Below are 10,900 nucleotides of genomic sequence, written 5' to 3'. Positions count from 1 at the left end.
GAGTCCAAGATTATCTGGGATTAAAGGTGTGGTGGCACACACCTTTAATCTGGGCTACACCTTCTGCTGGGGACCATATAAGGACATTGGAAGAAGGGAATCTGGCTCTCGCTCTTTCGCCTTCTTGCGGTGTGGGACTCAGAAAAAAAGAGTGAAAACAAGTTAGGCACTAAATCTTGAAATAACAGCATTGTTGTTGCCAAGACATAAACCAGTTCAACAAACTCTTAGCCAAATTAAGCAAAAGAGAAAGAACACTCATGTTCTCTACAGGTGATAATAAGAACAGACACCAACAGTTTAGAAAATCACTAAGGAATATCTTAAAACCTTATATTCCAATGAATTGGAAACTTTTAAAAGAATCTATTAATTTCTAGATACACATGACTCATCGAATTTAACTGACAGATAAACAACTTAAACATCTATAACAATCGATAACACCGAGACTGTAATAAAAAAAACTTGCAAGGGTAGGCATAGGACAGACTCTCATTCATTCTGAATTCTATGAGATCTTCAAAGAATTATTAATCAAATGCTACTCAAACTATCCCATAAAACTAAGTGGTAGGATACTACAAAAATCTGACAAGCACCACTCTTAGGAGGAATAAAACCATAGTGACAATGAGAATTTTAAAACACCGAAGAAAATAAAGACAACAGTATAAGATGGGGAAAAAAATCCCCATAGTTATAGATTAGCAGAATTAATGTAAAAAGAGGTGTGATTAACATATTCCATACAATGAATTCAAAATACTAAATATCTTAGTAAAATATATATGGAAACAAAGTACATATGGAAACACAAAGTACATATGGAAACACAAGGGACAATGGATAATCAAAGCAATCCAGATAGATAGATAGATGAATAGATAGACAGACAGTCAGACAGATAATGTTGGTGCTATCACCATATCAGATTTTTACTTATTCCACAAAGACAGTAGCAAAACACTAGAGTACTAGCACAAATATAGACATGTAAATAAATGCAGTAGAATACTTGGTTGTAAACCTATGTAACTAGCACCTCATTTTTATCCAAGATACCACTCACAATAATACAAGAACAGCCTACTCCACACACTGCTGCTACCTGGGAACCCAAATTTAGAAGAATAAAAATAGAATCCTATTTCTCACCTTATGGAAAAATCAATTCTAGATAGACTGAACACCTTAAGACCTGCAAATTGAGAAGACGGAAAGATCAAGCAAAATACTTTGATGCTGGCAGAGGCCAGGGCATACTAAAGATCAGAAGCACCGAGGAAACAATGCCAAGTACTGGCAGAGAATTGCCAGGAGTTTTTAAATAGTTGCTTTATAGTAAAAGAATAACCGAGTGAAAAATTGGGCAAACAATGGGAACAAACCTTTGTTCATCACACAACTGACAAGAATTAATATATAATATGCAAAGAACTGAAGAAACTAAATCAGACAATCAAAAATGAGTTAATGGACAGTTCTCGAAGTTCAACGTCAAATGTCCAATGACTCTCTGATCACCCTTCGTCATACCAATCCTCAAGAGTTAAAACTAGTGTGGCTTTCAAACAATTTTGAATACACTATTTTTTTTTTTTTTTTGTATTTCATTTGCCCATTATACACAATATAGGAAGGTTTCTAAAGGACTACAGAGATTAAGGAGACCTCCAGAAAAAAAGTGGTCAGGCAATTTATAGTGCCTGTAATAATTTGTGCTATCAAATTTAGAGTTGTGCTTTCTGGAGACAAATGAAGTACAGTTTGCTTCTAAGAAAACCGTATCTACAAATTTACCTTATTAATCCTTAGTTTGACCTTTGCTTTTTTTGTTCTATTGGCCGCAATGAGGATTAAAGCCAAGGCTCAACATGTGGAGTATGTGTTTAAGGACTGATCTTTCATTTGCATCACATAAATATTTAGTTTTCCCACTACCTTATTTTACTAACTAAATTATTAACACAGGCATTATAACCATTAGTTTTCTCATATATCTCATACAAAGAATACTTCCATTTCATATGTGCAATTCAGGTTCCTTATCCATCATGATAGGGGGAAAAAAATCTAATGCAAGTGGTGCTATTTCTGGCCATCACTCAGCTTATACCAGGAAAACTCAAAACTTTTTTGTTTTGTCTTAATAGTCATGGGATCAAGATTGTAAGCCATCTATGTAAATAGATTTGATAATTTCTGCTGGCATGAATTGCCAGGGTCTGACTTGACGTGTTTGTTTTGATGACAGTTGAAAAGCAAAAGTGCAAAGAAAGGCTGGGTATGATGGCCCACACCTCTAGTCCCAGCACTAGGGATGGAGGAGCAAGTACATTCTAATCCAGTCGATACAATATAGTGAGTTGCCTTTATTATACATGTGCACACAGGGGGAGGGGTGGGGGAGGGGGGAAATGGGGAGGGGGAGAGAGACCCAGAGACAGACATTAGAGACCCTTGGAATACCTATCTCTAAGAGATGTCTCATCCACCCACCCGAGTCCAGGGAGCCCCAAGGAAGTGTCAGCAGTGTAAAAGCAAGAGGAAAAGGAAAGGCTGGGTGTGGTGACACTTGGGAGGCAGAGGCAGGAGGATTTCTGAGTTCAAGGCTAGCCTGGTCTCCAGAGTGAGTTCCAGGACAGCCAGGACTACACAGAGAAACCCTGTCTTGAAAAACAAAAAACAACAACAACAAAAAAAAAGAAACAGAAGTCATAAGAACAAGACCTTTAAATCAAGAGATCAAAGCTCATATGAACTGAGACAGAAGCAGCAAGCACAGGTCCCAGGTGGATCTTCATCAGGTCTTTTATGTATATTTTACAGCTTTGAGAACAAAGAAGTGAGCCTCTAGTTCTTGTGCCTGCTCTTAGGCTCTATTTTTTCTTATGGGTTGACTTGTCCAGCTTCAATGTGATGATTTTGTCATTTGGTTGTTATCTCTTAGAAAATCATTCTTTTCTAATGAGAAGGGAGTGGATCCAGGAGAGAGGATATGAGAGGCATAGAGGGAGGGAACTGCAATTAAGATATATTGTATGAGAAAATAATGTTTTTAATAAAAGGGTATAAAAAGGGCAAGGAACCCTGGATCTTTTAACCCTGAGTTTCTTGTTGGGTAACAATACGCTGAATTGCACTCCCTGATGACTGTGGCAGTAGTGATCTCTGAAGTAATGACTGTGTGTCCACACGGACACAACTGGTACTTTACAGACTACACGCAATGAATACTTTAGCAGTCTGTATGTTTTTAACCAACTTTACACCAAGTGACTGAAGAATCAACAGTGTAGGCTATGGGATAATGTTCACTAGTTTGGATGCATTAAACACACATCTCATTTACATTTTTCCTTAACATAATTGCTTTGAATGTTGTCTTGTAAGTCTTGTGAAGCTAAAAGAAACAGAATCCAATATATTTTATAAACTCCTATAAGTCAGTCTTATAGAACTTCCTATGTAGACTAGGTAGGCCTTGGGCTCAGAAATCTGCCAAGTTTGGGATTAAAGGAGTGTGCCAACATATCCTGCAATTAACATTTTTGAGATGAGATTAACTTGTACTTGTAACTTCATTTACGTCCTCTCACTACAGCCTTCTAAGTGAGAAAATTATTTAAAATGATATAATTATATTCAACCCCTTAGTACTGCTCAACAATGACAAAACCAAACTACACTGAATGGTGATCAGTTTGGGTGGGTATGTGACTGTGAGTGCAGGTCTCCTTGGAAGTCAAATATATTGGATCTAGCAGAGCTGGAGTTGGATGTGGCTGTGAACTGCTGTACACAGGTTCTGGGAACTAAATTCAGATCCTATACAATATCAATACATGCTCTTAACAGTTGAAACATGTGTGCAGCATTTTTAATACTAGAAAATATCCCTTATAATTAGTTACAGTGCCTAAGAAATGTAAGAAAAAAATCTTATTTGGGATTGGTGGCAGGGCTCAGCAGGTCTCCAGTCTGTCAAAGTACCAACTCTTGACGATTGTCTTCTGACCTCCACTCATACATCTACAAATAAATCCTCTCTCTCTCTCTCTCTCTCTCTCTCTCTCTCTCTCTCTCTCTCTCTCTCTCTCTCTCTCTCTCTCTCTCTCCCCGCGTATGCCTGTGATACAGCACTTGGGAGGCAGAAGCAGGCAGATCTCTTGAGTTTGAGCACAGCCTGGTATAAAGAGCATGTACCAGGACAGCCAGGGATACCCTGTATTAAAACAAACAAACAAACCACAATACAACAAAAAACGAACACTGATACATTTTCAATTTCACATTAAGTACAAATATTCAAAACCTACTTAAAGGGCTGGTGAAAACATCCATGCCCATAAGCTTGATGACCCGAGTGCTATCTTCAGGACTCATGTGCTAAGGAGATTGTTCCCTGACATCCAAAGGTACACTTGGGACCCACATGCCTAAAGACATATGTGCACAATAAATAACTGCAATTTTATAAAGGGTCTACAAATATAGGTGCCAAATTATGAATGCATTTCAATTCAATGAACTCACTATAGCTCTACAGTAAAGGGTAAAGCATCACCTCATGACTTAACACCACCCATAAAAGAATACCAGTTTTCCTGACTGAAACGCAATTGATTTGGCATAAGTTCCATTACCACAATTCAGAGAGCTCATGCTTTTGCTCCTTAAGGTAGCGTCTTCATGGTCTTCAAATATGAGCTCAAGTTTATTCTCTCATCTCAGTTTTATACAGCAGGGATGAGTCATGTGCGATCATACTTAAATTATTCACTAAGTTATACTTTCAATGAAAAAAGAAGTATTATACAGTCAAGAAGTCTTGAGTAAGAATAGGCAAATATTATAAACATGCATAACTTTTAATTAATTCTTTCAGGTCATTTCATCAATATTTTATTTACATATGTTAATTTGCTAATGGTATTTGCATTCACTTTTGCAAAATTCAATTATATAAGAAAATTTAGAATTTTTACCTCTTCACAAAAGTCCTTTTCTGATTTTCATGTAGCTCAAGATGACCTTGAAGTAGTTATGTTAACCCCCCCCCCTTTTTTGGAACAGGGTCTAAGTACCCCTGGAGCTCAGACAGACCTGCCTCTTTCATCCCTCCAAGTGATGGAATTAAAGGTGTGTGCCAGCATTCCTGGATCTCTCATGTTTTAACAGTGACAATTGAATTTGGGTGGAAATCATTTTTTCTTAAATCTCACACTATATTCAGTATTGTAATTTTCTAGCCTGTGTCCCCACAGTGTTGGAATAAAAGGCATACACTATGATGCCTGATGCAAGAGCAAGTGTGCATCTATGTACACTCGTACATATGGGGAAAATTGCACTTATAAGTTTTATATTATTTCCAGTATATCTCCACTCTTTTAAAGGCTTATTGTCTGATGTATTTTGCCTGTATGCATATGTATGCAATGTTCCAAGCCCAGAAGAGGGTGTCAGATCACCAGGAACTGGAGTTACTGATGGCTGTGAGTCATCACATGGATGCTGGGAATTTAACCCAGGTCCTCTGCAAGCACAGAAGGTAAACAGTTATTGAGCCATCTTTCAAGCCTAATCTACCCATTTGGTTTTTGGAGAAAGTATACACAGAAAACTACAAAATATGAAACCTATTTAAGAAATCTCATTCATAAAAAAAGCAAGTCAAATGCTGGTGGGATGGCTTAGAAGGGTCGTGTGGCTGAAATTGAGGATCTGAGCTCCATCACCGGGACTCACATAATGAAAATATGAGAACTGAATCCAGAAAGCTGTCTGCTGCTCCCCACATGTCCACTGAGACATGAGTGTATTCTTGCCCCAAACCTCATGCAAATAGACAAATGATAAATAAATATTCTCAAGAACAAGTTGACTAGTTACACATAGCTTACACAGGTACAAGTTCTACCCAATGGGTTTCTTTCCATTATGAGATTTTCCATGCCTTTGAAGGTGTAAGAAGCATGTAAAGGCTTTCTCACACTGGTTACATTTGTAGAATTTCTCTCTAGTAGTATGAGTTCTTTCATGTATTTGAAGGGATTTGGAAAAGGTGAATGCTTGCCCACACTCTACACACACATACGGTTTCTCTCTAGTGTGAATTTTTTCATGCCTGTAATGAGCACTAGAATGGGTGAAGGCTTTCCCACAATATTTACATGTATAGGGCTTCTCTCCAGTGTGAATTCTTTCATGTTTTCGAAGGTATGAGGAAAGTGTAAACCCTTTCCCACACTGCTTGCAAACATAGGTTTTCTCTGCAGTGTGGATTCGTTCATGGCTGTAACAGTTGCCCACACTGATAAAAGCCTTCCCACAATGTTTACATGCATAAAGTTTCTTTTCACTGTGAATTCTTTCATGTTTGTGAAGGTTTGAGGACCGTCTAAATGCTTTGCCACATTGATCACATATATAACGTTTCTCTCGAGTATGACGTCTTTCATGCTGAAGAAGTTGATAAGAATGAATGCATGCTTTCCCACAATGTTTACATATGAAACTCCGTTCTCGTTTGTGAGTTTTTTCGTGATTATGACGGGCCATGGAATACAGGAAAGTTTCACCACAATGTCTACATGAGTATGTTTTTTCTCTTGTGTGAATTCTCTGATGTTTGTTCCGGTGACTGGAACTAACAAAGGCTTCTCCACACTGCTTACACTCAAATGGTTTTTCTCCAATATGGATCCTTTCATATATTTGAATATAACTTTCTTCCTTTAAGGTTTTCTCAAATTGTTTACACTCATGTAGCTCATCTCCAATGTGGGCTCTCTTATAATCTTGATGAGGCATAAGATTCCTGTAAGATTCATTGGTCTGTTTATTTTCACAAATGTTCTCTGTGTCAGGAACCCTCTCAAGTGTATGGAAGGATTCAGAATAAGTAACATTTTTCCAACATTTTTCATGTTTGATAGCCTTTTCCACGAGTTCCTGACATTTGTATGGTTTCTCTTCATTTTGACCTCTCAGGAGCACATCTGAGGATGAGTGACCATTGATGTCTTTTACACTCACACTGCTTTCATAGACTGTGATTGCAGGATGACTCTGCCCATTAACAATATGCTCTGTCATCTGTTGGTGAGTCTTTCCACACTGACTGTTATGTTCATAGTCACTGAATTTCTCAACCACCTGAATTCTGAGAGAGAGAGAGAGAGAGAGAGAGAGAGAGAGAGAGAGAGAGAGAGAGAGAGAGGAGAATTATTCCTGTTTTATAACTAGGTAGGTGCTAAATGATGGATTTTGTGGCCTCTATCTATTAGTGCGGTCAGCATTCAGGAGACAGTGGCAGAAAGTGAGCGCAAACTAGGCCTGTTCCAAGACAGGGGAAAAGGCACTGAGTTTATTACCATTACAATTTATAAACATAAAAGAACTGAGCACTTGACAAGAAGTGCTGAAGACAACATACAATCATAAAAGGTTCTGTGGGTTTAGTTTGATAAACATTGTCTATGACACAGTTAACAAAGGTGAACTTTCCTAATGCAATATAATGTAGATCAGACACCAAATTCTAAATAGTTGAATATCCTTTATGCAATTTATTGAAGATGGATTTTAATTTAAATTCCAAACTTACCTTTCTTCACACACAAACCTTGTATTTATAAAGCCCAAAGGTAACTTGCTAACAATACATCAAATACTTTTATACACAAAAGGCAGTTTTGTACAATGAACCACTGGAAAATAGCTAAAGGTAAATTCTTTCTGCTATTGCTCCCTCAAAAGTACAGTAAGAGGTGTAGGCCACAAATTCCACATGAGTAAGTACTACATGAGAGTTAAGATCATCCATTCTGGAATTCTCAAGCTTGGCAAAGGTTTATGAAAAAATTCTGAAGTTAAGTCACTTTACATTTTGATCTATTTGGATCACTTCCTTATTTCTCAGATTTGTTGTCCCTTTCAAATATGTGATGCAAACTGCCTTTTTGTACATGTAAATTACCTCGCGTTTCTCTGGAGCTTTGGGTAGTTCACATCCATACTTTCTTCTTCTGTCTTCCCTAAAAATGAACAGCAAGAAAATATTACATTATTCATCCTTATATGCAATCATTACTTTTTTCTTGTATAATGTTATATTTACCATCATATTCCCTTTCACTATTTCAAGTCATAAGATTATACAGATGACTAAGAAACAGTTTTTCTCTACATTGATAAGAAAAGAAATTAAATCAGTGGTGGTGGTAGTTGCTTTTGTTGTTTCTGCTGTTGTTGTTACCTATGGAAATCAGGTTCATAAAAGTTTCCATCATCACATCTCTGTAGAGCTTCTTTTGGTAAGAATCCAGCAGAGCCCATTCTCCTAGACTGAAGTTCACAGCCACGTCCTCAAAGGTCACTGGATCCTAAAATTATCCACAGATTATTAAAATGCAGTTGTTAGAAGAATGATGGGAAAAGCCTGCAAATACATTAGTGACTTGATAAGTTACCTTCATGCTTTTTTAGAATACTCATATTATATCATGACCACTATAAATTTATGAATTATCCTCTCATCACACAATTCTAAGGATAGTGTATATCTGTATAGTAAAGGAAAAACATATCGCAGTGCTTTGTTGTGATGCTGGTTTCAAATTACTCTTTGTACTTTACAGCACAAGTTTCTACAACTTAGAACCCAAAATAAACATCAGCTCTGCTGAGCATGTACAATTATTATCAGTGTCTGTCATCAAACTTTATCCACTTCTAAAGCCTAGAGATTTCACATTAAATGGATAAAACCTGCTTAATTTTAAAGAGGAGCTCGCTACTACTCACAAGTTTATAACAATATAAAATAGTATTTTATAAATTATTATCCTTGTCATAAGATACTGAAACATGGTCCTTACAATATCAAAACCCCAAAGAATGTTTACATGAAAAATCTATCATTGGTCTCAAAGAGAAAAGGAAACATCTACTGACAAAATGTGTTACTTAGTGGTCACTGAGCACATTCTTCCTTGATGTGCGAAATGTGAGTGGCAGCATTAAGAAGACTTTTTATAAAACGATCTTATAAAAGAGTATTATTTAAAAACAGGTGGGTTTTTCATAGACCAACCTTGATTTAATACTAAGATTTACAAATGGCAGTTCTCCATGCTCACTTATAAATAATACCCATTTTTTTTAAAAAAATAATGTCAGTGGACAATGACACCACAGGAACAGTGGAACATTAATGTCAAAAAACATATTCTATCATGGCTATATAAAATCATGTCATTCCCACAAAACTTTGATTGTTAACAAGAATTACTTATCTAAACCTGTATGTAATAATAAATGTTTGCCACCATTAAAAACATTAGGAATAAGAAAATGATAGCTTGATTCAGATAATTAAATTCAAGACTTTGAATTTGTGGCCTGCCTGGGCTGGATAGCACATACTAGAAAAATAAAAAAGAATATAAAACATTTTAAAACTATATTACTAAGGGTACTAGACATAAAGACAAGATAAACAGAATAGGAAAGTACAGTAGATTTCAGTGACATGAAATTCAAACAGAATTGCTCCTGTCTAAAGGAAATACAGGGACAGAGAATGGAGTAGAGACTGAAGGAAAGGGCATCCAGAGACTGCCCCACTTGGGCATTCCATATACAGATACCAAACCCAGGCACTATCGCTGATGCCAAGAAGTGCTTGCTGACAGGAGTCTGATATAGCCTGAGAGGCTCTTCCAGAACCTTACCAATACAGATGTGGATACATGCAATCAACCATTGGACTGAGCACAGGGATCCCCAATGGAAGTTGTTAGGGGAAGGACTGAAGGAGATGAGTGGATTTGAAACCCCACAAAAAGAACAACAGTATGAACCAACCAGACAACCCCAGAGCTCCTAAGGACTAAACCACCAACCAAAGAGAATACATGGTGGGATCCTATGGCTCCAGTCACATATGTAGCAGAGGATGGCCTTATCTGGTATTAGAGGAAGTGAAGGCTCCATGCCCAGAGTAGGGGAATGCTAGGGCAGTGACGCAGGAGGGGGTGGGTAGGTGGGGGAGCACTCTTATAGAAGCAGTGGGGAGGGGGGAGGGGGCAGGGGGTTTGTGGAGGGGAAACCAGGAAGGGGAATAACATTTGAAATGTAAATAAATAAAATAACCAATTAAAATGTAAAAAAAAAATTTTAAACAGAAAATTCACTGATAAGAGAGAAGACCTTGATCAGCAATGAATCTGATTGCTGTATCAAGTAACTATTTCATGAGCAACAATCAAGGTTCATAAGAAATGGGAAAGATGAAATAGTAACCAGTGTTTTCTATTTCTCAACAAGGAATTTTCAACACAGGAATCTCAAATGGCCACGAAACACTTAATGTTCAATACCCTCAGCCATCAGGGAAATGCAAATCAGAACAACTCTGAGATTCCATCTTATAACACAAAAGGCAGCACATAATGGGGAGGATATGGAGCAAGAACACTCATCCATTACTGGGAGTGCAAATTTGTACAACCACTCTGGAAATCAATTTGGTAGTTTCTGAAAACTGGAAATAGTTTTACCTCAAGACTCAGATATACCACTCCTGGGCAAATACACAAAGGACAGTCCATCCTACTACAAGGGTACTTACTCAACTAAGTTTATAGCAGCTGTAGTCCTTTTTCCCCCCCAATTTTTATTAGGTATTTTCTTCATTTACATTTCAAATGCTATCCTGAAAGTCCCCTGTACCCTCCTCCCACCCTGCTCCCCTACCCACCCACTCCCACTTCTTGGCCCTGGCATTCCTCTGTACTGGGGCATATAAAGTTTGCAAGACCAAGGGGCCTCTCTTCCCAATGATGGCTGACTAGGCCATCTTCTGCTACATATGCAGCTAGAGACATGA

The 10,900-nt window shown here is 37.6% G+C and overlaps 1 protein-coding gene across 1 annotated transcript in view; it reads right to left on the bottom strand.

Annotated features, from left to right (window-relative positions):
- Positions 1–4,257: 4,257 nt before the first annotated feature.
- Positions 4,258–10,900, bottom strand: part of LOC110335985 (zinc finger protein OZF-like) — a 9,510-nt gene continuing 2,867 nt past the window's right edge. The window contains exons 2-4 of the mRNA XM_029531360.1: positions 8,267–8,393; positions 7,988–8,045; positions 4,258–7,171 (exon numbers count right to left, since the gene is read on the bottom strand). Coding sequence (XP_029387220.1) covers positions 5,923–7,171; positions 7,988–8,045; positions 8,267–8,393 — 1,434 coding nt within the window. The 3' untranslated portion in view covers positions 4,258–5,922. The remainder of the gene's footprint in view (positions 7,172–7,987; positions 8,046–8,266; positions 8,394–10,900) is intronic.

This window comes from Mus pahari, chromosome 18 (genome assembly GCF_900095145.1).
Source record: "Mus pahari chromosome 18, PAHARI_EIJ_v1.1, whole genome shotgun sequence".
Classification (NCBI taxonomy): domain Eukaryota; kingdom Metazoa; phylum Chordata; class Mammalia; order Rodentia; family Muridae; genus Mus; species Mus pahari.
This window is presented reverse-complemented; position numbering and strand designations above follow the sequence as displayed.